At 48.0% G+C, this 26,568-nt stretch overlaps 8 protein-coding genes across 8 annotated transcripts; 5 read left to right on the top strand and 3 right to left on the bottom strand.

Moving 5' to 3' along the window:
• Window positions 1–93: 93 nt before the first annotated feature.
• Window positions 94–2,281, bottom strand: F9C07_10829 (glycyl-tRNA synthetase 1; the record flags this gene model as incomplete). The annotated part of the gene is made up of 2 exons (XM_041288008.1): window positions 94–477; window positions 539–2,281. The coding sequence occupies 2 exons, from the start codon at window positions 2,279–2,281 to the stop codon at window positions 94–96; spliced, it is 2,127 nt and encodes a 708-aa protein (XP_041140322.1).
• A 167-nt stretch (window positions 2,282–2,448) lies between these two features.
• On the top strand, window positions 2,449–3,892 carry F9C07_2140617 (ribosome biogenesis protein). The gene is made up of 2 exons (XM_071509174.1): window positions 2,449–3,270; window positions 3,377–3,892. The coding sequence occupies exons 1-2, from the start codon at window positions 2,632–2,634 to the stop codon at window positions 3,812–3,814; spliced, it is 1,077 nt and encodes a 358-aa protein (XP_071365973.1). The 5' UTR covers window positions 2,449–2,631; the 3' UTR covers window positions 3,815–3,892.
• A 1,005-nt stretch (window positions 3,893–4,897) lies between these two features.
• F9C07_2060152 (p21-activated serine/threonine protein kinase) lies at window positions 4,898–7,585 on the bottom strand (the record flags this gene model as incomplete). The annotated part of the gene is made up of 3 exons (XM_041288009.1): window positions 4,898–5,310; window positions 5,366–5,465; window positions 5,534–7,585. The coding sequence occupies 3 exons, from the start codon at window positions 7,583–7,585 to the stop codon at window positions 4,898–4,900; spliced, it is 2,565 nt and encodes an 854-aa protein (XP_041140324.1).
• A 1,994-nt stretch (window positions 7,586–9,579) lies between these two features.
• F9C07_2057928 (putative sugar kinase) lies at window positions 9,580–11,072 on the bottom strand (the record flags this gene model as incomplete). The annotated part of the gene is made up of 3 exons (XM_071508604.1): window positions 9,580–10,651; window positions 10,706–10,820; window positions 10,919–11,072. 3 exons carry the CDS (start codon window positions 11,070–11,072, stop codon window positions 9,580–9,582), a joined length of 1,341 nt encoding a protein of 446 aa, XP_071365972.1.
• On the top strand, window positions 10,629–13,422 carry F9C07_2140609 (lysophosphatidic acid acyltransferase). The gene is made up of 6 exons (XM_041287998.2): window positions 10,629–10,651; window positions 10,706–10,820; window positions 10,917–11,105; window positions 11,168–11,736; window positions 11,825–12,758; window positions 12,844–13,422. Exons 5-6 carry the CDS (start codon window positions 11,884–11,886, stop codon window positions 13,229–13,231), a joined length of 1,263 nt encoding a protein of 420 aa, XP_041140326.1. The 5' UTR covers window positions 10,629–10,651; window positions 10,706–10,820; window positions 10,917–11,105; window positions 11,168–11,736; window positions 11,825–11,883; the 3' UTR covers window positions 13,232–13,422.
• Window positions 13,423–13,426: 4 nt separating this feature from the next.
• On the top strand, window positions 13,427–20,685 carry F9C07_2279899 (uncharacterized protein). The gene is made up of 3 exons (XM_041287999.2): window positions 13,427–14,656; window positions 14,714–19,126; window positions 19,283–20,685. The coding sequence occupies exons 1-2, from the start codon at window positions 13,802–13,804 to the stop codon at window positions 17,459–17,461; spliced, it is 3,603 nt and encodes a 1,200-aa protein (XP_041140327.1). The 5' UTR covers window positions 13,427–13,801; the 3' UTR covers window positions 17,462–19,126; window positions 19,283–20,685.
• A 398-nt stretch (window positions 20,686–21,083) lies between these two features.
• On the top strand, window positions 21,084–24,337 carry F9C07_1128104 (uncharacterized protein). The gene is made up of 2 exons (XM_041288016.2): window positions 21,084–21,922; window positions 21,980–24,337. Exons 1-2 carry the CDS (start codon window positions 21,451–21,453, stop codon window positions 23,908–23,910), a joined length of 2,403 nt encoding a protein of 800 aa, XP_041140328.1. The 5' UTR covers window positions 21,084–21,450; the 3' UTR covers window positions 23,911–24,337.
• A 426-nt stretch (window positions 24,338–24,763) lies between these two features.
• On the top strand, window positions 24,764–26,203 carry F9C07_2228478 (nuclear protein; the record flags this gene model as incomplete). Its single annotated transcript, XM_041283922.1, has 1 exon — window positions 24,764–26,203. The coding sequence occupies one exon, from the start codon at window positions 24,764–24,766 to the stop codon at window positions 26,201–26,203; it is 1,440 nt and encodes a 479-aa protein (XP_041140329.1).
• Window positions 26,204–26,568: the final 365 nt, after the last annotated feature.

Here is a 26,568-nt window from a genome sequence, read left to right as displayed (position 1 = left end):
TCCTAAGTAGAAATCATAATCATACTTTCTGCCGGATATCTGCAAAGGTCTCGAACACTCTTCACCTCTTTTCTAATGCGGTTGTAATGTAATCTAATCAACTTCTTGTCCAGTGAACTCAGGCAGTCGCTTGCGAATGTCTTCCCATGTCTCATCGCCTTCCACCAAGGACTTGAGAGCCTGCAAAATCTCATCCTCGCTAGCACGGACTTGCTTAGTTGAGTCACGATCACGCAGGGTGAAAGTGTTGTCCTTCACCGACTGGAAATCAACAGTGATACCAAACGGCGTGCCAAGTTCGTCATTGCGTGCGTACCGCTTTCCAATGCTAGCCGAGGAATCGTCAACCCGGTTGGAGATGCCCATGCGCCGCATCTTCATCATCAGACGATGTGACAGAGGACGGAAAGAGGCATGGTTCGAGAGAGGGACAATGAGAACCTTGGTAGGAGCAATTGCTGGAGGGAAGGACAAGACCTATAACACAGATGTTAGTGGGGGCCAATTTAACGTGCTACTGTGAAGGACAAGTACTTACACCACGCGCTTCGTCTCCCTCTCGGGACCAGTACACGTGTTCGAGGGTACTGTACAGGATGCGGCCAATGCCAAACGATGGCTCAATGACGTTGGGCGTGTATTCACGGACATTCTCTACCCTTGTCCGCTTCTCGATCTTGATCAATTCCTTATCGAGCTCAACTTTGCCTGAGCTGACGCCCTCCACATCCACCTCGATCTTGCCTTGCTGCTCCAGATCGAGAGCCAACTTCTCCCGGAGTTCCTGGGAGAGAGCCTCGACAGCGGCTGCAACAGTCTTGCCGTCCTTCTTGAAGCGAGGGCCGAACTTCTTCTTGTCTAAGTCGACCTGCCATTCTTCAATTTTGAGGGGTTCGGCGCGAGGCTCACGGACAACAAGAGGAGCTCCGGTCTTGTTCTTGTGCACAGTTAAGTCATAAGCACTGCGGTCGGCGCAACCAACACATTCAATCCATCCATAGCTGGTCTGCAGCTCAGCATCCCAGCAGTCAGCAGCGTAGTGAGCCATTTCATTAGCCATGTGTTGACGGAATCGGAGCTTCGCTGGGTCCACACCCAACTTGAGGAGGAAGAGCTGAATGCGGGCAAGGAAGTAACCAAGAGTTTCGTTGTCAACCAGACCGGATTCAATAGCTTTGCCGATGGTCATCTTCGTGGTTTGTGTGCTTCCAGACAGCTGCACATCACGGCTAAGCAAGGAAAGTTCTATATCTTTCATTTCTTCAAAGCGAGAATGCTTTTTGCCGCCCTCCGGGTCTACGTAGTGTTCAATCTCGGCCATGAGGAACTCGCGCACTCGCAGCAGGCCGGCACGGGGCGAGATCTCGTTCCGGAACGACTTGCCAATGGAGGCCGACGCGAAGGGCATTGACTGCTGGTTGAAGTCCAACAGCTTCTGGAAATTCAGGAACTGTCCCTGAGCGGTTTCAGGACGGAGGTAGCCAGGCATATTGCTGCTAGGACCGATTGAAGTCTGGAACATTAGGTTGAACGCAACGGGAGGAAGAAGATTGCCATCGGTCGTCGGATTTCTGATATCGTACTTGGTGATGATTTGTTCCAGCTCCGGGCCGTCGTAGTTGTCAATTTGCGCTAAAGTTTCCTCATACTCCTTGACAACAGCATCGTCTAATCGGACAGCCTTGGTCTCCTTAGCCTTTTTCTTCTTCTTGGCCTCCTTCTCTTCGTCCACGACAACCTTCTGGCCACGCGCTTCCTTGTCGCCTTTCAAGCGAGCCTCAAGAACTTCTTCTACTAGGTGATCCGCACGAAAGATCTCGCCGGTTTTGGGGTCCTTGCACATCCAGTCGGCAAATTTCTCGACGTGTCCGCTAGTTTTAAGAATCTCGTGCGGGGTCAGCATAGTGCAGTCAACCTCCAGCATGTCCTCCTCGAGCACGAAATGCTTCCGCCACAAATCGACAATATTATTTATAAGAGCACAACCAGGTGGGCCGTAGTCATATAGACCAGATACCCCTCCATAGATCTCGAAGGAGGGGGTGTAAAAAAGACGGCGGCGGAGCATCGACTCCAAGACCGTGCGGTCGACGACCTGACCGGTCTTGGTATTAACGGTCGCCATGGCGGTGTTCTTTTTTTTAGAAACCTGGGCGGCTCGAAAGGTGACGGGGGAGAGGGAAAAGAATCGCGTGCCTATGGCGGGGTTCCAACGAGGAAATTGGAATTGGCGGCGGGGAAGAGGAAAGAGTCGAGTGAACGAAGAAGCCAATTGAGTCATCCACGTGAGCCGCACCGGTCGCAGTGGAACACCACACGGTTGAATGGAAGCAGAATTAAAGTATAAGATGATATAAGAAGGGAGAAAAACAACAAAAGCGACTGGAATTTCGTCGCGAGAGAAGCAATAGTAATAAACAAGCTAAAGGATTGGACTGAGATTATATCCTTTCCCCTTTCAAATCAGTCATCAAAAAAGCCTTAATTAATCTCCCTAATCTCCTTCGAGTCGATCTTCTACCGCCGGCGAAACATTTCTCCGCCAAATTTTATCTCAAAACTACATCCATGGCTTCTCATGTCCATTTCTAAAGAGCGCCTCTGGGATTCCCGGTTTATCCCTGTTCCAATATGGTTTCCAGAAAGTCGCAGGCGAAGCCTCCTCCAAGCGCTAATCTAGATGTGAAACCCGCCAATAAACTCAGGCGTCAACTCCTCCATATCAAGCGGAAGCGGCTCAAAGACTCCACCCGACGAGCAGAACGGTATAGGATTAAAAAGGAAGAAGCAAAGAACCCAAAGCTCAAGCAGGAGCGCTTAAAGCGGAATGTTCCGCTCACTATCGATCGCAAGCGGGTCTGGGATGATGCCAATAGCGATGTCGAAGACGGTCTGGGATTGAGTGTCGATGTTGAGCGCATCAAGAAACAAAAGCAAGAAGAGCAGGAGGAATGGAACAAGCCATTAGAGCATCCTGATGACCAAGATGATTCTGATGACCAAGATGAGGTCGACAGCATGCTAGCCAGTAGCGACGATGACGATGACGACGACGATGATGAAGGAGACAACGACAACAATAACGCCGAGAGGTCTCGGAGGTCCAGGAGATCATCTCTCCCGTCTGCAACAGAGCGTGCAACAAGCCCGACTCAGTCGACCAAGAGCACAAACCTTAGCCTGGCTCCGGAGGCCCTGGCAACCAAGTTCCCATCGTTGTTCCCGTCTGAAACACCACCGACACCCAAGATTCTCATCACAACTTCCCTGGTAAGTTCATATATTCGCTGTTACAACCCAGGTGCAACACTCTCCATTAAGCATGCGTGAGTGTTGTAATAGTGTATATTGAGCATCCACGTTAATTTATTAGCAGAACTCAACCCTTCATAACGAAGCCAAAGCTCTCACAGACCTTTTTCCTAATAGCCAGTATATCCGTCGTACAGCGCACCGTTATTCCCACAAATTTTCATTGAAAGAAATAGCAACATTCGCAGCAAATCGCAATTACACTGCTGTTTTAGTCCTTCAGGAAGATTCCAAACGACCGTCCGGCCTCGATGTGATCCACCTACCCAAGGGTCCCATGTTCCATTTTACTATTAGCAACTGGGTAGATGGCAAAAGGATCCCTGGGCATGGCGTGGGCACTGAGCATTGGCCTGAATTGATTTTGAATAACTTTCGCACGCCTCTTGGAATCGTAACGGGTGCTATTTTCCGCTCATTATTCCCACCGCAGCCTGACATTGAGGGGCGCCAGGTTGTGACGTTACACAACCAGCGTGACTATATCTTCGTCCGCAGGTAAGTTGCTCTTGTTACTCTGGTTTAGGCTTAGAGGATGTTGGGATTTGACTGTCGCTGCAGGCATCGGTACATCTTCCGGGAGAAACGAGAGACAGAAAAAAGCGTAATTGACGCAGACGGCAAGGAGATGAAAGGGGCCGAAGGAATAAGGGCAGGCCTTCAGGAATTAGGGTGGGTGATTCTGTTATTATTATTTCCCTCTTGATAGATACTAATAAATCGTCGAACAGTCCTCGGTTTACCCTGAAGTTACGAAGAATCGACAAGGGTATTCAAAGGGCGAGTGGCCAGGAATGGGAATGGAAGGCTGGAATGGAGAAGCAGAGGACAAAGTTCCAGCTATGATAGCTTTAATGCCAATTACATCCTATGTTGATCGGAGTTAGGGATAGATAAAAAAAAAAGGAGACAACGAATGGGCTTTATCGGGTATATTTGTGTGTAGATATTAATTATACTTTGGATGCCAGGTTTTCATATGTCCGCCAAATGTTGTCCCGTATGCTATCCAATACATTCATTAATAATAAACTCTCAATGGTGACCAAGACACCCAGCCAATTGCCAATTACTCAACGATATAGCGGGCTCATTGCTCTATCTCTATGAACCAAATTTAACCATTCTGACATCTGATGAACATACAGAGTGGAGGTTTAGATAATTGTAGTCCTCCCCGGGCACTCAACCTGGAAGGACCATGATTATCATCGGACGTTGCTTGTTCTATCTCGCCGGAAGGCGTGCATAAGCGAAAGTAGCTAGGTCAGAACAACACAACAGATGTAGAATAGATTAATCACGGCAGTAGAAGCTGTGGCAAACAAAGATTGAAACACCAAACATAACGCCGTATTATCCATGCCAAGTCCGAAAGACATAGCCTTATAATTTGGATATCACACAAGAAAAAGATGATTGTAATGCAAGTCATAAGCGAACAGATATCATCCGGGGGCACGTAAATGGGACCCATATGTGCGTGAGACAAGATCTAATGTAAATCGTAAAAGGTATAACATGGAAGGGGAGTAAAGCCCGTCTCAGTTTTGCGTTATCACCACAGGATGCAATATCCAGCACATCACTGTCCGTTGTTCTTCTTCCAACGGAGCAACTCCGCAAGACTAGGGAGACTACAGCCAGACTTGAGGAATTCGTGAGCTAGCAGTTCTTCCGCAGTGGCGCGACTGCGGACGTCGACACACAGACACTGGCTGAGGAAGGATTTGAGTTCCTTGCTCAACTTTTCGGGCTTCTTTAGACGGGGGGTGCCATTGGTGGCAATAAGATAGAGAGCTTTAAGCGGTTCCTCGTTCAGGTAGGGGGGCTCTGACTCAATCATCTCGATAGCCATAATTCCTAGTGACCAGCAGTCGACCTTAGGTCCATATTCCTTCTGTTTGACAACTTCTGGGGCCATCCAGTATGGTGTCCCAACCATCGTTGCACGCTTGCTCTTTGACTCAGTAAGTTTAGCACAGAATCCAAAGTCGGCTACAATCCTTTGTTAGCGTGATATTGGGTTGTTCGATAGATGTGGGTTACTTACTAATCTTTACATGACCAGCGCGGTCAAGAAGGACATTATCACTCTTGATATCACGGTGGATAATATTTTGGCTATGTAGGTGTGCCAGTCCTTTGCAAGTCTAGGGAGGTCATTAGTATAATCCATGTGTATTTTAATATCTCATCGCGCTGAGCAGCACCGACGTACCTCTGAGCAAATAGTAGCAATCTGATCTTCCTGGATTACAGGGTTGTTGTCAATGACATCTGTGAGAGCACCACCCTCCATGAATTCCATAACAACCCAAAGCTCATTGCTTTGCTCTTGAAGGAATGAGTCAAGAAAGTTAACAATATTGGCATGCTGGCTGTCTTTCATCACAATGATCTCGTTGACAATAAGCTCCTTTCGTGGCTGACTACGCAGATCCATTTGTTTGATTGCAACCTGAGTTCGAGGTCCATATTGGCGGTACAGTTCGCGGGCAACCGGAGAAACAGCATGTTCTTTAACACGGGCGACATACACAGATCCAGATGCACCTTGTCCAATCTTGCGTTGCTTACTGTAAGATTCGTTGGGATTGTCTTTAGAGACGACGGATCTAAGTCGATCCATGACTTCGTTCTCCGACATTGCTGACATGCGAACTTCCCTCTGCCGGGGCTCGGCTTTCTTAGTCAGGGCAGCTTCCGCTTGACGGACACCATCGGGAACGTTCTTATTAGTTGCTTGTTTGTTTGCAATATTCAGTGGCTTCACTGGCTGCACGGGAGCAGGAAGTTTGCTGGGTGGTGGGCCCTGAGCCTGCTGTTTGGTACCATTGTTCTGAGAGCGCGCCGCAGAGGACTGTGCTCGTGGATCATGTGCAGGGTAACGCGAGTTGGGAGAAGATTGGTCTGACCCTGGAGTGCGTGCAATTCCGGGGCCATTGGCTGAGCCGTACTCCCCTGGCCGTTGGCCCTGATTGGAGCTCGGAGGGGCTGGCGCTGGGCGCTGAGCCGTGAGCTGGCGTGCAGAGTCTTGTCGAGCCGAGCTAGGAGCCTGCGGGGCGGGACGGCTTGGTTTGTAGCGCTCGTTCATTGACGAATCAGCGCCATAGCCGCCAAGCTCCTGTTTAGCCAGAGGGACGCGAGTTTTTGGAAGTGAGGCGTTGTACGCTTCTTGATCGAGCCTGTTCTGCTCTTCTTCGCGTTGACGAGTACGGCGAGCCCCTTCCTCCATGCGTCGACGCTCCTGGTCCGCCATCTCCTTCATTCTCTCCAGCTGTTGCTGCTGTTCCAAAGCACGATCTGGGTCTGATTTGCTGTGCACCGGCGAGGGTGATGAACCAGCGGAGCGATTGGAGTGACCGCTGTCTAGGCGTTGGGATGGGGCTGGTGGTGGCGGTCTTGGAGGAGCAATAGAACTGCCAACCGTATTGCTGTTGTAAGGTTTTGGTTGCTGGCTTGACTGGGGAGAAGCTAATCCGGCATAATACTGTGGGTTTTGTTCGCGCATCTTTATATCGGAGTAAAACTCGAGAACTTCGATAACGGCTTGGGGGTTCTTCTTATAGTCTTCTTTGGTAATAGCCGACGCAGTCAGCAGCTTCTCCCACTCAGGCGGTAATCCCACAAAGGCGCCTGTTCGAGGGTCGAAACCGACGTGAACGCGGTGACTAAAATTGGTGGGATTGCTTACACCTCCCATTCCCGGGCAGCGCTCGTATATCTTGTCAATCCAGTCATAGATCTCGTCATCACTCTTGACCTCACAGGTAATGCTCTTGGTTGGCACGTCGCGTGTGATCAGGGCAGCCTTAGAGGTGGCATCTTTCGGATTGGCCAGACGAATAACTTCGAAGGCCATCCGAGTGTCTTCCGAACGGGAGACAGCGGTGACCGTTTGAAGCGGGATCGACAAGACTACCCTACCCGTCTCATTCTTCAAGAAGTCTAATCGAAACTCTCGAAGTATCAAATATCGCTGGTTCCAGGTAGCCAGAAATTTGTCTTCCTTGCAACGAACATACCCTTCCTTGATGACGGCTACCCCTCCCTGTCCCGACTGGTTGGTCTTTGTTTGTGTGAGAGACGGGGTGCTAGTATTCGGGAATAATGACAAGTTGGCAGACCCTGGCGTACCAGGGGAGTCTAGGCTCATTTGGCTGAAGGAGGCGACCGTATTCGAGGAGTTGGCAGGCAGGTTAAGCTTCGGACGCTCGGCTGGTGGGCGCGGTGCCGGCCCAGGATTCATGAATTGGTCGGGAGAGTACATACTGTGTTGCCGTCAGTTACCTTTCAAAGGTCCCAGTACCCCTTTGGATGTAAGAATAGGGACAAAGCCATCAGTATACACCGTAACAGATACACAAATGACTGCTAGGCAGTAGTGATAAAGAAAAGCAACACCGGCTTACTTTCCATAAGTTGAGATGAGAAGCGCGCGGGCTCCAGAGGTAGGTAACTTCTTGCGGGCACAGGGGTATCCGTTTATGGTTCGGTTATTTAGTTAATTACTGTATATTGTCAGAAATGAATGGAGTCCAACTTCTTAAAACAAGGCTGGCGCTTCAAGTCCCATGAGTTCCAAACCTAAAAGGTCTGGTGTGCAGCATCCGCGAATCCTACAGCAATAGGGGTCGATCCGCCAGCAAAACAGTGGGGTACACCTCAGTCGAGATGGGAGGAACATTGCCAGATAATTTCTTTTCTTCTTCTTCTTCTTCTTCTTCTTCTTCTTTTATTGATAGTTTGAATAAGAGGGGCCTTACCTGACAATATCCTTTGGCTATGGAGAACAGAAAGGGTCTCCTCGCACCAGCGAGTATGACGGAGGGCAAAGGTCTCGGGGTACTTTATAACCCTTCAGAACGCGGTGAGAAGACTCGACAATGCAGAAGCGACAATAAGAAGGGGCTTATGTTCACTGAGAAAATGAACTGCCCTGCAGGAAAACAGTGAAGAGAATAAGAACGTGCAATATTAACAATGCATAGGAAGGAAGATAAAAGCGTGGAAAAGAGAGGAAAACGAAGTAGCAGGCGAGGGACGGGAATCCAAGGAGAACGGGGAGAGGGGGGAGAGAAAGGAAAGGGAAATTGTAAATGAGGTTTCACTAACAGCGGGAACCCATCGCAAGTCAAGGGGCGCGGCACTTGTAAGTTGTCACAGGAAAAGCGCTCAGACTTCGAGAGCGGTGACGGTTGCAAAGAGCGCTCCAGGATCTAGTAAGTTATTGCTATCATACCGGTTCTACTTCGATATTTCAAGTACTCTCCTTTGCATTCGTGCTTTAATTGGATATTGAACATGATATACGGAGTAGGGATTCCTCATATTTGAAAGAATATATTTCTTACACTAGTACTTTATTTCTATCGCAGTCACATCACGTTCAGCGCCCTTAACAAACAGCCAAAGGGCCTGTAGGTCCTTCAGGTGTTTCAGGTACACACAAGGAAGATAATATCCATCGGATAGAGGATGCGTATCGAAGGTGAAACGACCACGTTCAATACCTTGACCTTAAGATTAAGTGAGGGTTGTACCAGCGGGGGAAATAAGGTACTTTTCCTTGACAAAAAGATAGGGTAGTCGTTATTGCTACCCAAATACGCTATAGGTGGACTGACGGTGTACTCCGTAGATCACATAAATAACGAGCCTGGACGAGAAACCCAGTGCCCTGATGAAAAAAAGACGACTACCATGTAGACTAAAATGTGACTGTTCTGAGCATGCTCAGCAATCTCACGGGGCTTGCCCCCAGTAGGCATTGAACCACTTTGATGAACAATCGTACACAGAAGATAACCTAAGCTGGGTCCTCACTAGAGCATCTACTAAAGTAGTATGTCTGTTAGAATATCCCGCCACCGTTGGATGTACCCTGTCGCTATCCCTTAAATCAATTACACCATTGTGTGTACTGTGTATTCCTGATCTTCAAAGATAGAACTTCGACCCACGGATTGTCGTTCCGTAGATCCAAGAGCTTGGGTGGTCCACTCGCCTGATACAAGCAACCTCCTTTTTTGTTTCTCTCTCTAAACTATAATCAATAGAAAACCGCCAAGTAAAGATTTCTCAACCATACGCATGACAATAGTACGTAGGTCATATAGACAGTCCAGGTAAAATAGAGATGGTCTGGTCACAAGTGAGACCGCCCGGAGAAGTCGTTCCCTGGCAGTAGATGGTTAGGTAAATAAACGCTTAAGAATAGTACCCATATAATAGATAGAATATAGATGATCCTCTGTCGGTTCATCATGGTTCTTCACCGAAGGGGTAGTTAAATTTGAGCAGCCCATTCAAACCGCCAACCCATCCGTCATGCGCTTCACCGCCCATAATTCTTCTCATCACACACGGCACTCCTCCTTGCCATTCATTTTTGCCATGTCGCATCTCCTCATTCCATACTCGGACCTCCATGCCAACTGCCATTCCCTGACCCATGTTAACCCCGTCAATACTCATCTCTAATTCACGGCCCCGATTCTTTTCACTCAGTTTCAGCGTAATCGGTGTGCTGGATGGTAGAACCAAAGGCCGGAAACTTAGACTCCGGGCACAGATCGGGGTTAGTAGAACCGAAGGCACCAAGGGATGCACAATACTGCCACCACTACTCAAGCTGTATGCGGTACTGCCCGTGGGCGTCGAGATGATGATCCCATCCGCCACTGCCTCAGTAAGGAATCGTCCTCCGACATAAACATCCACTACCGCAAGATGCGGCTCCTTGCCACGATGGAGGAGCACTTCGTTCAATACATATACTCCCTGGCTGCTCAGCGTACTCTGTATAGAAGTTGAACTTCGGTCTTGGTGAACAGGTCTCCCGTCAGTGGTGAAAAGCCCCACCTTTAAGCGGTTTCGCATCAAAATACGAGCTCCACGGCTCGAGCCCATTGATTTCCCACGAACCGACGACCATCCTGTAGGGCCTGCCTCAGAATCTGCTTGATAATCCGTCACAGTACACCTCGATGCCTCTAACATAGGAGCTCGATCCCCTACTCCCGCACCGGACATGTATACCTCACGAAATGCGCGTTTGTACTCCTCGAACTTCCATTCGCTTAAAAAACCCAGTGTACCCATGCTGAATGAAAGCACCGGGGGTACATTGTAACATGTAGCGAATAAGGAAGAAGCATGCAAAATAGTTCCATCCCCGCCAAGAGTAACCGTAAGGTCCGCCTTACTATGTAGCGCGGAGGCTAGCCTGCTCAATGGAGCTGAGTAGATAGGAAAAGAAAATTTTGAATGTACTTCTTCGGCAGTCTTCGGCTCTAGGATCAGGGCGATAGATGGATACGTAGATGTTACATGACTAGACAAAAAGCCGTCAGTTGTGCTCTCTAAGGTGTCAAGACGGCTCCCGTACTTCGCAAATTCAATTAGTGATTCCGTTACTGTTGGCACGCAGTCCTTTTTCACAACAAAGACATTTCGAGGGGGTGCTGGCCATTGAAGAGAGAGGAGATCGCCCTCCCAAGATTCTGGGAAAGAAAAATTAGTAAGACATAGTCTACTGTCGTATTGTTTCTCGTTATCTAGAGAGGAAGAAGCAATTCTGTAGTTTTGTAGAGACGCACACCTTCGTATTTAGGTAGTAGACGTTGAGGTAACGTCTCTATATTTCTGATTTCCCTGCGGCAAAGAGAAGATGAAAAGGGTCGCCTCCATGGTGTGTACTTGTGTATGCTAATCCTGGACCGAAATGATTGCGTCCGAAGAATAGTCGCTTGCATATTGAGGAAAGAGTGAGTAGCTCAGAATAAGACCTTTCATGCAGATATTAGCGCTGTAAACGGCGGCTATTTTCATTGATCTAATATAAACTCACTTGTATTTTTTGCTCTTTCATCTTCCGAGCTTAACTTCTGTGGGACAACACTGATCTGAAGCATGGAATCGTTCCCTTGTCGAACCCTTGAATTTGTATTACCGTTTCTGTAAAAGAAGAAGGGGGGAAAGGAGTCTGTGAATGAACGAAGGTCGCTCCGGTTCTTTGATGGGGTGAAGAATAAGGTGGTCCACAGAATGATCTACTACTCCTAACTGAAGAGTCTGACCGCCCTGAGAGCCTGACGTATGAGGGAGCAAACGTCATTAAATCGGCAGGTTGTATCTAGCAGTGGTGGACGTCTTGGCTCTCGGGTTCACAAGATCCCAATCGTTGCGGTCAGGCGTTATCCCGTACCTAGTTCTTTCCAGCTCCTACGTACCATTCATTCTCTGTTTTGAAATTTGTCCCTCACTTCATCCTACATGCATTATATATAGGATATCCTCTGGTATTCTTATTTTACCTTGCGGCCCTAGGCATGGCCTGAACTGGTAGACATCAAACTGGAAAGTCTCCCTTAATCGCCCAACGTCTTGTGAGAATCTTTAAACCAATCTTTCGCGCGAGTACGATACTGCCTTTCCTTATATGCAACCACTCGACTAATTTCTACTTGCTTGATGTCAGGCTAAGGATAAATTGACACCGTAACAGAGCGTCTCATCTATCAACCCAACAGAATCCGGTGCTCTTTTGGCCACTAGCGATCCAACATGACGGGTGACCCTAGCTCTGAGCCTCACCAGCAAAAAGAGAGCTCAACCCGGCAACGCATAGGGAGCACGGATCAAACTTCTCGGGCTGACGATGACATGGAACCACGGCTTAAACATGGGATCCCGATGCAGGTGTTTCGATCCCTCTTGCTTGCAACATGGTTCAACTGCTGTTGTGTTGTCATCCTAGTGACTCAGGTGCTAGGTGCTCCTCTCTATTTAATAAGCAAGGATTACTATTATGCATACATGGCATACACGAAGCAGTCCTTCGGGCTGGTCATCACAGCTCTCACACAATGGGGCTGTCCTACATTTGTTCGAGTTAGTGGTGATAAGAGTGTGCAAGGCCAGATTCATCTGACAGAAGACGGCCGGTTGAAAACTGAATTTCCGGAGCGCTTGGTTTTGATTGCTAACCACCAGGTTTATACCGATTGGATTTACTTGTGGTGGGTTGCGTATACGAACATTATGCATGGCCGCATTTTCATCATCCTCAAAGAGTCTCTCAAGTACATCCCGATTGTCGGTCAAGGTATGACATTCTACGGTTTTATTTTCATGGCTCGTAAATGGCTATCAGACAAACCCCGACTACAGCATCGCTTGGAGAAGTTGAAAACCCGGCATTCAGGCTCCAAGTCAGAATCGTCTGAATACGACCCCATGTGGCTGTTAATCTTTCCTGAAGGGACAAATTTATCAATTAACACTAAGAGGCGGAGTGATGAGTATGGGCAAAAGCAAGGGTTTCCACCTCTAAAGCACGAGGTTCTCCCGCGGTCGACCGGCCTTTTTTTTTGCCTACAACAATTGAGGGGCACTGTTGATTGGGTGTACGATTGCACCGTAGCCTATGAAGGACCTCCGTAAGTCCCTATGACTGTTAAATTGTCTTTTGAAAAAGAAAGAAGAAAAAGAAGAAAAAGAGCCCACCACTAACTCCTGCAGCAGAAAAGGAAGCTATCCCGATAAATACTTCACGCTCCGATCAACATATCTTCAGGGAAGGCCCCCAACATCCGTCAATATGTACTGGCGTCGGTTTGCTGTATCAGACATACCCTTAAATGACCAGAAGGAATTCGATGCCTGGCTCAGGGCCCGGTGGACGGAAAAGGATCAGCTGCTTGATGAATACTTCGAGACGGGAAGATTTCCATCTGATTTAGCAGGCTTTGTTGACAATGTGGACGTTTCCGAAAGTCTTAAAGCTGCCGCCGCTGCTGGATATGTGGAAGTATTTGTTAGACTGGGACATTGGAGTGAAATTGGGCGTATATTCATGGTATTAATAGGCGCTGCTCTTCTGTGCAAAGTACCAAAACTCTTGGGTTTTTGACAAGCAAGGGCTTGCCTTTTATATGTCTGAACACTAGCTCTTCTTACTATGATTATGAGAGATGCATTTAGAGGATGGTAGTTTTCGTAAAGAGTTTCACTTTCCCTCTCCCAGTCTTTGACGTACGATTCAGGTTGATAATGCGAGTGTACCTGTTTTCTTTCTTTCTTTCTTTCTTTCTTTCTTTCTTTTTCATTACAGGAAATTGATTATTTCTTGACTGAAAATGTGTGACTAGTTTGGTAGAGCTGAGAAGATATCGAAGCCACATGTGGCGGTGAAACTCCAGCCTCAGCACGGACTGCAGCCTCAGGTTCCGACCCTTTCAATCTACTGACAACCGCACCAAGTTGAGAGCAACACTACAGGTTTTGTCGTCTCAAGTTGCTGCTGTAATTAAAGAACGCTCTTCCTGCTCAGGGTCTCAGCAGGAGGACGTGCTTCTCATTCTCACTGGCAATTGTTTCATATAGTACGATCATGAGCTGAATCTTGCAACAATCCCTACTCCAGACTTCCACCACACCTTCCGTGTTTCATCGACTTCCAAAAGAATACCTCTCACGCGCCATGGCGTCCCTACGAAGTGAGCACACCAATGGCGTAAACGGCGAAACACACCCCACAGTTAAATCATTAGCGAACCTTCGTTTTTCGGACATTCCCTCTGCCATTGATATTCCTGCATCCACCCTCGACAGCGAGGTCGAGGTCAGTTTGGAAGGTCTTCCAGACGATCCTACGGAGCTTTGCACTCTACTAGAGAATGAAAAGGCCGCAAAAAATTTCTGGGTTATCATCGCGCTCGCTTATGCCAAACAGAAGCAAATCGACCATGCTATCGACATCCTCAACAAAGGGTTGACATCGGTCGCTCATGGAGCGACGAAAGAGAAGCTCGGCTTGCTGGGTTGGGTATGCTGGTTGCTTATGTTGAAGAGCCGACAAGCGCCCCGAGTGGCACCCGAAGGGGAATTGTATGCTGAGGCTAAAACAAAGGACCATTACCTACAGCTGGCGACGTCAACATTAAATGAGGCATCTCGCCTGAACCCAGCTTTCCCACCCCTGTTTTTAGCCCGCGGAGTGTTGTCCCTTCTGCGCGCATCGTTGCATCCCCCGAGGCCGGTTCGTCCTGGCACAGTTGACACTTCCGAACGTGTGGAGTCTCTTAGACAGGCTCTTAAATGCTTCGAGGAGTCTTCAAAGGCCTTCGGGGGTCGAAATGTGATGGCGATTCTTGGTCGCGCAAGGACACAGTACATGCTTGGAAGATATGCAGAGGCACTGGAGGGTTATCAGAAAGTTTTGATGAAGATGCCTGGTTTAACAGACCCTGATCCTCGCATTGGTATTGGATGTTGCCTGTGGCACCTAGGCTTTAAAGACCAGGCGAAAGCTGCGTGGGAGCGAGCTCTGGCATTGGTACGTGGATCCTGCAATACTATTTCACCACTTGCTGATCGTGTATGTGCTCTGTAGAACCCTGACTCCAAAGTTGCCAATATTCTACTCGCCGTCTACTACCTCTACGATAGTTCCCGACACGCCACGACGGATCCTGCGTTTGGCTCCTTGTATAAGGTGGCTATGACCCAGTACACACAAAAAGCTTTCAAGTTGGATAAAGAATACCCCATGACTGGCGCTTTGTTTGGGGGGTATTTCCTTTTGAGGAAGTCATACTCTACGGTCGAAACTTTAGCACGCAGAGCGATCGAGCACACGGACGTGATGCAAATAGCCAGCGATGGTTGGTTCTTGCTCGGTCGTAAGGCACATTACGAAGGCGACCTTACTCGTGCTGCAGAATTCTATAACCGCTCTGACCAAGCTCGAGGTGGTGGTGATAAGGGGTATTTGCCTGCCAGGTTCGGCACGGTACAGATGCAAGTGTCTAATAAAGATTACGATGGTGCCAAATTTCGACTGGAGAAGATTATACAGCAAACTAAGAATCCAGAATGCATGATACTGCTCGGAGCGCTTTATGCGGAGGAGGTCTTTACCAGCGAGAGAATTGGTAGCAAGGAAGACAAGTCAGCCGAAGCCAAAAAGGCGATCAGTCTTCTAGAATCGGTTCGCGCCCTCTGGAAGGACGAAGGCAAGAAACTCTCACCTGAAGAGTCAGTTTTGGTGTATTTGGCTCGCTTGTATGAGCGTACAGCGCCGGAGAAGAGCATGCAGTGCCTGTCCCAGCTCGAGGAATTGCAACTGGCAGCAATTGTTGAGGATGAACATCGAGAAGGTCTTGAAAATGAGGAGCAGCTCAAAGCTGCTCTTCGAGTAAACCTACCGCCTCAGCTTCTCAGCAATATGGGTTGCTTCTTGTACCAGGCTGAGAAGGTAGACCAAGCACGGACTATGTTCGAAATGGCGTTGAATGCCTGCGTCCGGTCCCAGGAGAAAGAAAGCGAGCATGACACGGACGCCCTGGTCACGACTATCAGTTATAATCTCGGACGAACATACGAGGCCTCCGACATGCCGGAAGAAGCAAAGAAGGTATATGAAGGTCTTCTAGAACGTCACGGTGATTATACGGAAGCAAGCGCTAGATTGACATATATTGCCCTACGGCAGAGCCCCACGGATGAGGGCCCCAAAAGGATGGCCAAGCTGTACGAAGCAGATTCGACTAATCTTGAGGTCCGTGCTCTGTTCGGCTGGTACCTCAGCAAGTCTAAGAAACGGGTTGCAAATCTTGCCGAGGACCAGGAGCAACGCCACTACAAGCATACCCTGCAATACTTCGACAAACACGATCGCTACTCGTTGACTGGGATGGGTAATGTTCATCTCATGACAGCACGTGATATGCGCCGTGAGAATGATCAGGAGAAAGAGAAGCGCCGTAAGATGTACGAGCGGGCAGTAGAATTCTTCGACAAAGCTCTTCAACTAGATCCTCAGAATGCTTATGCGGCTCAGGGTATCGCCATTGCTCTGGTAGATGCCAAGAAAGACTACAGCACTGCAGTGCACATATTTTCGAAGATTCGAGACACCTTGAGAGACTCTAGTGTCTACCTAAACCTTGGGCATGTATACGCGGAACTACGGCAGTACACACGATCTATCGAACATTACGAGGCGGCGCTATCGAAAGACCGCGCTCGTGATGCGCAAATTCTAGCATGCTTAGGCCGAGTATGGCTGTTGAAAGGAAAACAAGAGATGAGCTTGTCGGCTATGAAGACCGCTCTGGATTATGCACGACGAGCGCATTCTGTCGCGCCATCTCAGGTGCATCTAGAATTTAATGTGGCTTTCGTACAAAATCAGATCGCCTCTCTAGTATACAGTCTACCAGAGACGCAGAAGACTGTGCAAGATGTGCAGGATGCGTCTGATGGTCTTCGTGAGGCGGTCGAATCTTTCGGACGCATTGCCCAAACCAAGAACCCTCCTTACCCAGCGGGAGCCTTGGAACAGCGAGCCAACATGGGCAAGACAATCATCAAACAACTCGAACGAGCCCTCCAGAGTCAGAGGGAGTACGAGGAAAAGAATGCGGCTAAACTTCAGCAGGCTCGCGAGGCTCGTGAAGCCGAGATCCGGCGGCGCGAGGAGGAAGTTCGCAAGGCGCAAGAGGCAGAGCGCGAGCGCAAACAGCGAGTTGCAGAGGAACGTCAGCGAATGGTGGAGGAGGCACAGCGATTAGCGGAGCAGCGGGCGGAGGAGGAACGCGCACGCGAGGAAGCGGAGTTAACGACGGAATCGGAGACAGGCGCTAAGGTGAAACGCAAGAAGAAATCATCTTCGACTAAACGCAAGAAGAAGCGGGCTGAGGACGACTTCATCAGTGACGGCGAATCACCGACCAGGGCTGGAAGCTCAGAGCCGGAAAGCGAGGGTGAAGCGGCCCCCAAGAAACGGCGGCGACTAGAACGTCGGTCGGGCGGGAAAACGCAGAGCAAGTATAAGAGCAGTGAACTGGTGGTGGATTCCGACGAGGAGGACGGGACCGAAAACGCCACAACGCCGGTGGCGGAATCCGATCACGATCAGGAGATGGCTGATACCGGTGCAGATGGAGATGGGGAAAACATGATTCAACGGCGCCGAGCGAAGGTGAATCGTCGGATTGCTGACGACGACGAAGAGGAAGAGGAAGAAGAGAACCAGCCCGGGACGATGGCAGTATTAGAGAATGGGGATGATGGTGCAGATGATTTGTTCAACGACAACGCGGGTGGTGATAATGATGCGGCGATGGAGGAAGAGTGAAGATATGCTAAGGCAGCATTCTTTTCCTCCATTATTTTGTAGTGTATATCTCTGCTACGCTTTTACTTTATTCTGTATCAAGAGGATCCAGGCGTTTGGAGAATTGGAGACAAACCTGGGGCATGTTAATAAGCAGTATTGGAACGAACCATCTGATAATTCCTTCACTATTAATTACACAATATCAGGAAAGTGAAGCTCTATTGATTTGCAATGTAGAGAATACGAACAGGCTAATCTCGAGGCAAATGGTTATTCGAGATTGATGTTCGGAGTATGGTTCTGTTTCAAACAAAAGCAAGCAAATATAACCTCCTGGAGAAGCAAAGGGCCTTTGCTCCCAGTCCTTCAGAGTAACTAGCCTAGTGAGTAGAAAATTGCCTCGTCAGCACCACTAGAGCGAAGTCTAGACACAGCGATCGTCAGGAGGCCGAACGATGGAGAACATGTGAGACACGCTAAACAGGCTAAGTAGGTGACGGTCCATACTAGAGCCAGCCAGAACAGAGGAAGGGAGAGTGGGAGAAAAAAATAATAATAATAATAATAATAGTAACTAAGGCGTGGAAGAGACGGGTTGCCTGTAAGGTTCGTGTCTGAGACAGTAGTGTGGCACTTACCCTTTTTTTTTCATTCAGATCGGATATAAGATAGGTACGGAGCACACCAAAAAAGAGTAGTAGTAGTTAACACTACTGAATATACTGTACATACCTGTGTAAGGGTACTCAGCATCCATGTATGAGATACAGGAAGTAAGGAGAGGGAACCCAAGTCAAGTAAATAATAACAATATAATAATAATAATAATAATAATAATAATAATAATAATAATAATAATAATAATAATGACAGTAATTGATTGAGCAAAAGGAAGAAATATCATTGATTATAGATAGAAAAGCTAAAGAACGTGCCATCCTGCACGGTTAATGCATGCAGGTATACAGGCACAGGAACGCCGTCTGGCGGTGTGATCAGCAAGCAGATATGACGTGGGTATGTATGGTGTAAATTTAGACAAGATAGGAGGCAATCCTGCAAGGTATCCGCGTAGGTCAGCACATAACCCATACCAGACGTGAATAAGAGAAACCGTAGTAGACATACCACACAGAAACCCTGAAGGATATTCGAAGGCATTCGATATCCATACTCTCTACTATGGATTAAGTGAAATAGTCTATAGGGACGGATGGATCGATATTAAACTGCGAGAGCACATGCCCATCTTTGACCCGAGGCATGCCTACTCATAATTGATGCATTGCTGTGGGATCAAATCCTCGAGGCTCAAGCCCTAAAACAGTTCCGCCCAATTCCCCCGACCCAACCAACATTCTGGTTCATCGCATTTACATATTATTGACCGGCCACCCCCGAGCAGGCTAGGGCAAACCAACCTCGTCTAATTTAGGCTCTACGTATCCTGTACGGTTATCCAGGCTAGTAGTATTGCTAGGTATTTCCTTAGTACTATTCCGTACAACAGTCCACCCTTGTGGGTATGACACCACTGGCGCTACCCATCGCAATAGACCCGACCACGGTTTTTGGACCATGCTATTCCTCCGCACTACAGATTGGAGCTTCAAGCCGAGAGGTTAAATATATGCAGACAGGTTACGAACACAACAAGCAAATCAGCAGATAACCTTGGAAGAGGTATTTGTTTTTTTATTTTTTTTTATTTCCCCCCCCCCTCGTTCTCCTTGTTGGTGGGACGGGGGAATAAACAAAAAAGGAAAAAAAAGATGAATGATCCAGTTCCTGCACTAGAAACAATAACAATTTGCTAACGCACTTGGATCCGCTGGACAGGCATAAAGTTCAACCAGGCAGGGAAGTTGGCCCATTAATGTCATTGTCTAGCGTCCTAACTTGACCCAGTGGAGAGACGTTGGAATGGGTCCACGTCTTTAAGCGAATGATGATCCGGTGCCTGGCAGTCGTTCTGCTGGGTACTTCTTCCTTTCCCTCGGAACTTCTCAATCGAGTGCCTGGCGAGTGGCTTATGCTGTAATATACTGTATGACAGGTGTTTAGAATGTTATTCTTACAAACCCATACTCTGTACACGCAGCCAGTGATAAGTTGAAAGTTTGAATGGTGTTGAAGACCTGTGGAGGAAAAGGGAAGAGGGAGTCGGCATACCTGTATGGCTTTATGAAATATGTCTTTCTTGACTCATATCTAGATACTAGATAAACCATTGTGCCTATCCTTTTAAGATCTCCAAGTAATAGTCGGTAGGATCCATTACTATTTCTATCATCTTTATCTATCGTTCACTAGTTGCCTATGTTTAATCTAACAAGCCCCATTTATCTACCGTCGATTCTTGCCCAACGGGAAGCCCCGTATGGGATCGCTCGTGGCTGACTGGCATAATTCTTTTCCATTTCCAGTCTCACGATCAGCCTACTGGGAGCCGATGGAAGATACTAGACTGGACCTCCATCTGCAGTCCTTTCAGGGTAACCCTGGACAAGGCAACGTAATAGCTACCGAGGTTAGAGTATCATTCCCTGTCAGTCTGCCTGGCTAGCACTAATTTCCAATCCGGTCAAAATCCTTGGGGGTAAGAAAAGGAGGAATTGACTTCCAGGTCCCTAGCCCGTAAGCACCAATTCCGATCGATCAGCAACACGGGACAATTGGATCCATGGGTTTGTGATTTTATGGCCTTAGTTCACAGTTATGAGTACCTGCGTCCTGCGCGTCTGGGTTCCTGAGCGTCTGTGCGAACGATTCCTAGTCTCAATAGACTACTCCGTAGAATCTCCTGATTTGATCGTCTCCACGACACGCAGCTCGGTGAGCGGTACCCGGCCTTTTACCTTGTCCTTTTCCCTTTGATTCTTCTCCTCCTCCTTTTTTGGAGGTTTCCTCGTCCTCTATTGTGGGATATCAATAAATTAAAGAACACTTCTAGGATCATTACCAAACAAGTAGGTAGACAGATATAAAATACACATTTTGTTAGTACCCCAGAGTTCAGTGCGTCATCGCATAGTAATTTCATTTCTACCAACTCTTCTCTTCCCCTCCTTTTCTCCTTTGCGTTTCATGTATTTATAAAGTTATATGTCATACAAAATTGACTGTCGGCTTTGTAAGGAGCAAAAAAAAAAAAATCCAAAAAAAAGCTCGAAGAAGAAAAATAAAAGAGGAGATAAATTAAATTACTCCGTACGGAGTACAATCTGTGCCTTTTGGAACCGTCAGAACGTGGAATCTCCGGAGCTAAAGTAAATACAAAATTACACCAAAATAATGAGCAGCACGAACATAAAATCAATAACGAAAAATTTTATAAAAAAAGAGTAAAACTAACATCCGTCCCCCAAATCTTTTTTTTTTTTTAAATTGTTTTCGATACTTTTTCTCCATCCTTTCTAACCGTCGAACTATACTAATAATTGTTAGTTCCCTCCCTTAATTCCTTTTATTATTGTCCTTGCCATTCTCCTCCTCCCCCAGACCATCCATTGACTAACTATTGATCGATCCGCTTCGTTCTTTATCTATTGATTCTATACCTCCACCATCTTTCTTTTACTATCCCTCACTCAGATTCTCCCCTATATACCATTATCCCTCTCTGTATTCACGATCACGATCCTTTTACTCACTAGAGCCTCTTCCCCATTATTTCTTGCATATTCTTCTTCTGTTGTGACCATTGTTGCTTCGTTTCATATTTTCCAACTCCCAAATTTATGATTCAGTCTTTCCTCGCCGAGTGGCCTTGCCCCTAAAATCTAAATCTAAATCTAAAACACTTCAGAAACTCTTCCACCTGGAGGTGCCATGTTCTGTTGCTCCTGATCCCTAGTCAGCTTTACCTATTTCACCGTTTAATTCGCTCTTTTTATCTTCTACCATGGTCCTAGCCAGGACCAGCATACTGCAATTACATGCTTGACTATTAGCTTGTATTTCCTCCCCATTCGACCTCGCCAATTGGACTGCGGTAACAGTCTACTATGCATGCCTCTAGCTCTGCCCCACGAACCATGGCGGATTCAGAGCAACTCAACACCAGAGTGTCCAACAATGACGCTCCTGATCATTCAATTCATATCCGCTCTCGATCAACTGCCCACACCCAAAGCCCCAAACGTTTGTCTGTCTTCAGCGGTCGTTCCCGGAGCAATACAACTACTTCCACCACATCATCACGCCGCTCCCCCGCCTCTTCCATGACATCTATGGATGCTGCCTCGCTGCCCTCATCTCAAGATGAACGGACTTATTCGGCCGGCGTCCGCTCAGAGCGGCAGGAGAGTATGACTAAATCACTTTTCTCACGCGGAAGCCGTATCCTCCGTCGCCAGGGAAGTAAATTTAATATTGTTGCCACGCTGGATGAAGAGGATGAAATGGAGCGCGAGAAATCCCGGTTTGAGGTCTCAGACCTCTTCAGCCGTCACCACAGGTCGCGGCAGAGCGATGCTCGTAAGCGCACCTTTACGCGAATGGCACAATCTGGTACTCATAACTAATCTATTGCAGATGAACAACTGAAAAATCTTATTTCGGACCCCTTTGACTTCCACCACCTAACTCATACGAGTCCATCCCATTTCCAGGAGATTGACGGGGCCCGGGAAAATGATCTGGTCACTGAATTCTCCGCCATCCGTGCCTCTCAAAGACCTGTCACAGGACTAAAGGGTATCCGCGCGGAAGATCTTCATTTTCGTGACTTCTCGTCCGAAAACCTCGCCAATTGCGGGACAGGCATTGCAAGAGACCACACTGTTCCCGCTCCGATTAGCCCTCCTAGGTCGCCAGGAACATCGTCGTCAGCAGCGAGCCCCAAGCAGCAAGATGATAAGCTAAGAAGGGAGTCACGAGTCTGTGAGAACTTTTCTCGGCCGTATCCCAGAGTCGGTGCAACTACGCCGCCCGGGTTGGCGGCATCTCCAGAAATATCTGAGCCAGCTCCTCGTGCCATTGACGAGATACTGGGTCTGTCGTCCCCATCAACGTATCCAGAACATGTCTACTCAAACGACGATGACGAAGCCCAAGAGCGCCGTTTACTCCACATGAACGTTGAAAGCATCTTCTCACCGACCATTGGACAGGCCATCATTCCCAACGCTCAAAAAGACACGATTGGTCTCAGAACTTCGTCTATGTCATTCACTAACATGTCCTCAGATCTTGATGTCCTTCCAGAGGAAGAGGAGGCTACCCATTTAAGGGAAACTTTGGCGTCTAGTATAGAGGAAACGGACTCGCGTTCCCAGTCTCAGCTAAGCTCACCTGAAACTGAGCTGCAGAGCACCTCTGTAGTCAGGCCTAAGTCTGATCTATCCGTATACGTGACTGAAGAATTGTCGAAGAAGGTTTCCGAGGCTCTCGGCTCTCCTACGCTCCCTCAACATCATCAGCCCGAGGCACCGCAGCACGGCCAAAGACTAGGCGGAACGGTGAAGAGAACAGCGTCCGTTCGTCGAAGAGCAACATATGAGACCATCTATGAATCTTGGGATGCCGACATTGACTACTGTTACGAGCATGCAGCAGAGTCAAATTGTAACTTCGACTGGGCTCGTAATTCATTTGATGAACCACAACAGGACGCAATTGACGTCCGCATCACGAGTTCCCAGGTCGATCCCGTGAATGGAGCCAACAAAATGCACCTGCTCCCGGCCGCGCATTTGAGCACTTCCACAGTTCCTAGATTGGATCTGGAGCCTAGTCCGCCCCCTTCGTTTCCCAGCGCGCAAGAATCCTTAACTCCGTCCACCGCAAGTTGTGAAATTGAGGAAGGCGGCTCTCAGCGGAACAGTGATTATTTCCAACCAGTCAGTTCTTCAATGTTTCCATCGACCTTGGGAAAACACTTGACCCATGATACCCTATATGAGGAGTACCTGGCAGGCGATGCTGAATCAGATCGGCACTTCTCCTTCTGCTCACAAGGAGTGATCCAACCCATGGAACAACCTGTCTCACCCCGGAGTAGTTTCTCTCCGATCAGCAAATGCAACTCTGAAGAGAGCCTAATCTTATCCCGTGCGGCATCAATTGTCCGCAAGCACCGTTCTTCCGTCTCGACCACTAGTGTTCCGGAGCTTGTGCACAGCTTGGCAAATAGCCGAGAGTTGTCCACGGTAGACCAAGCCACCTCAGGCGATCACTCTCTACCCTCCGGGCCTGGACAACCGGAGCCGTCTTATCATCGTCAAACGAAAAGCCTGGCAAGAGATATCGAGACTCAGGTTGCTTTTCGAGCTGATGGCAGTTTGATTCTTGAATCTGCTGGGCTCATGCCAAATTCGGGTCCTGCTATCCATGATCGGGCAAGATCCTCATCTGAAGTAGAGGCGACCAAGGCTGAACTCCCTATCAGAGGAACACATCGGCGAAAGGGCAGATCATCGTACTCGCTCTTTCCGTCTCCCGCAACTTCCACTAACGTGCTGTAGTTGCACCATTTCTAGTCCTGAAGCGTAACTTGGACATAATGTTCTTTTCTTTTATCTTGCTCCTTCACACTTTCATATCAATCACCGATAGATCTCTTCAACGACATGATGACTTTTCATTTATTCTTTCTGCAACTTTCCCTTCTTTATTGTTATTCTTTTCAATATTTCTTCCTGCAATTGCTAGCCTTTCTATGCTCGTTCTTTTCTCATCTGCGTTTACTCGAGACTTTCGTTTTGCATTCTGAGCGGCTACTTTTTCCACAGGAACACAAAATTTCTGTTAGGTGTTTTTCTGGTATGAAAGAATTGGGAAAAGGCTGCGAATGGGTTTTGGTTGCATAGCATTCGCTCGAAATTTCTTTGCTTTGTATTTGGGTCTTTGCAGGCATCGTTCTTTTTATGCGTTTCGTTGTTGCTTAACAAGTTCATCAGTTGACAAATACGGATTGACCCTGGTATATAGAGGAGGGCGGTTTACTGGTCCGGAGGTTTTCTGTCCGGATTTTGGTGGACAGTGGAAAAGTGAAAGCATCATCTACCAAGCCATTGTATGTTTCTTCGTGTACCTGGTTCAATAGGACACTTTATGTCATATGCAAAAGTTACTTGACCAGATAATTGAACCGTGAGGATTTCCTAGCGAACCATAGAGAGACCTGAAATGTCGTCACTTGCTTATCAACGCTCACCGCCTCACCCTCAGCTCTGCCACTCTTTCTCCGTTCTACATTCAGTTGTTCACTTATACATCCCACCCATGTAGTATTATGTTCTTAACAGGTTTTTTAGCTGAACGAAGTCATATTCATTTGCGTTGATCTTTCTAGGCCCACGGTTACCCTTCGCTGCAATGTCTTCCACATCGCAAGCTTTGGCTAAGCGCCATACCGAAACCAGTCTAATGCCCCCTCCTCCCCCCCCGAAACGCATTAAACGACCTGCTACTGTCCTTAACGAAGATGTATATACAAATACCTTATCTGACATCATTGCACGAGACTACTTCCCGGGGCTTCTGGAGGTGCAAGTGAAGCAAGAGTACCTCGAAGCAATCGACTCCAGGGACAAAGAATGGATTGCTACGTCCAAGAAAAGACTTACCGACTTGATGTTGACTCCGGAAAGAGCTCGGAACCGCCCTGGTTCATCGGGCCCCACAATGACAACCAACCCTACAGAAGACAGGCATGCAGGGGATACTCCTTCGGGTTGGGGTGGGGATACGCCAATGTCAATCGTATCCATGGCCTCTTCATCACCCGCTCAGCATTTGAAAGACAATAATGCTCCAAGCCTGTCCAATCTCGGGCTGCTCGAGTTCCAAGCGAAATATACCAGTGAAGATAACGAGTCCTTCAACAAGCTGCTAGACAAGCAAAATACGAAACGTCGAGAAAAATATGCATGGATCTGGAGCGGCAACAAGATCCCGTCCGCGCGACAGATTGCCCATTATCAACGGGAAGTCAAACAAATCGAGGAACAGGGTCTTAATCCCTATCAAGACAAGCAACTAGCAACTAAGAAGGACCTTGACTCTCGGCCCGCGAAACCGGACTCATGGAAGGCCAGATCGGAGAATTCTCTCATGTTCATGCCCTCGTCTGTTGAAGACACTCTCGAGACGCTCCAGCAGAAAGCAGAAGCGTCCTCAAGGGCAGGGCCCAAGCGGGTGGTGTGTCAGAATACCCGACTACCAGATGAGGGGTTTCAAGCTGCACAAGATGGAGGCGCGCTTCCGCCTTTGCCATCAATTTCTGCTATTAAGGATGCTATTGCCGGACGTCCCTGCCCTACTAATTCAGAAGCGGGCTATAGTGGGAGTGAGACGCCACGAGTGAATGGATACGCCTTCGTGGATGAAGATGAACCAGATTACCCAATAAATATCGTGTCGAAAGACAGTCATACGGACTTTTTAGAGGACCTTCGATTGTTGGGTACAGGTGATAAAACCCCAAATCCGTTTCAAATCAAGGAGAACCGAAGGCGCGAAGATCTCCATCATCGCATAGTAAACCGCGTTGCGAGAAAGAAACGAGCCGAGAAAGTTGCGCAAGAGACTAAATCTCCAGTCACCATGACGCCGCGTTTCGCCAGTAGCCCCCGGCTAGACTTTGGATTGCGTACGCCTGGCAGAGCAACAGTGGGAGGAGGTGGATCAACTAAGTTGTTGACTCCAGCAGCACAAAAACTATTACACCGTATGGGGAACACTCCTCGGCCCACAGAGTCGTCTTCATCGAACCTGAAGAATGTATGGACTCCGACTCCACGAAGAGCCAAATAGATACGAATTGCTTGTTGGGAAGTAGTTGCATATGATCTCTTGACCAACGGCGCTTCAATCGATACCATGGTAGACCGGCGTTGTTTCCTGCTCTTACACTTAATAGGTTGTGAGGCGATACTCTAATTAATGATGTTTAGGTAGCCATAACCTAAAAAGTTGTCTCTCCTTCGTGCCCTATTGATAATCGCTTCTCATTAGAATTATCCATCCTCTTTCCTGGCCCGAAGATAACATGTCTAGTTGAGTATAGGCAGTGGCTATACCGACGGAAACAGCTGTAACCAGAAAGGTTTATATTGGCCAAGGGTATCAGGTTACAAGGATATATGACACGACACTCACAAGTAACAGAACAAAGTTGA

Source organism: Aspergillus flavus, chromosome 1 (assembly GCF_009017415.1).
Source record: "Aspergillus flavus chromosome 1, complete sequence".
Classification (NCBI taxonomy): Eukaryota; Fungi; Ascomycota; class Eurotiomycetes; order Eurotiales; family Aspergillaceae; genus Aspergillus; species Aspergillus flavus.
The sequence above is the reverse complement of the archived record's forward strand: the minus strand, read 5'-3'. Positions and strand labels throughout refer to the sequence as shown.

Coding starts and splice junctions, on each gene's coding strand:
- F9C07_2140617 (XM_071509174.1), top strand. CDS start 2,632: ATGGTTTCCAGAAAGTCGCAGGCGAAGCCTCCTCCAAGCGCTAATCTA. Junction 3,271..3,376: donor TTCTCATCACAACTTCCCTG/GTAAGTTCATAT, acceptor ATTTATTAGCAG/AACTCAACCCTTCATAACGA.
- F9C07_2279899 (XM_041287999.2), top strand. CDS start 13,802: ATGGCGTCCCTACGAAGTGAGCACACCAATGGCGTAAACGGCGAAACA. Junction 14,657..14,713: donor GGGAGCGAGCTCTGGCATTG/GTACGTGGATCC, acceptor TGTGCTCTGTAG/AACCCTGACTCCAAAGTTGC.
- F9C07_1128104 (XM_041288016.2), top strand. CDS start 21,451: ATGCATGCCTCTAGCTCTGCCCCACGAACCATGGCGGATTCAGAGCAA. Junction 21,923..21,979: donor GTCGCGGCAGAGCGATGCTC/GTAAGCGCACCT, acceptor AATCTATTGCAG/ATGAACAACTGAAAAATCTT.
- F9C07_2140609 (XM_041287998.2), top strand. CDS start 11,884: ATGACGGGTGACCCTAGCTCTGAGCCTCACCAGCAAAAAGAGAGCTCA. Junction 12,759..12,843: donor GTAGCCTATGAAGGACCTCC/GTAAGTCCCTAT, acceptor CTCCTGCAGCAG/AAAAGGAAGCTATCCCGATA.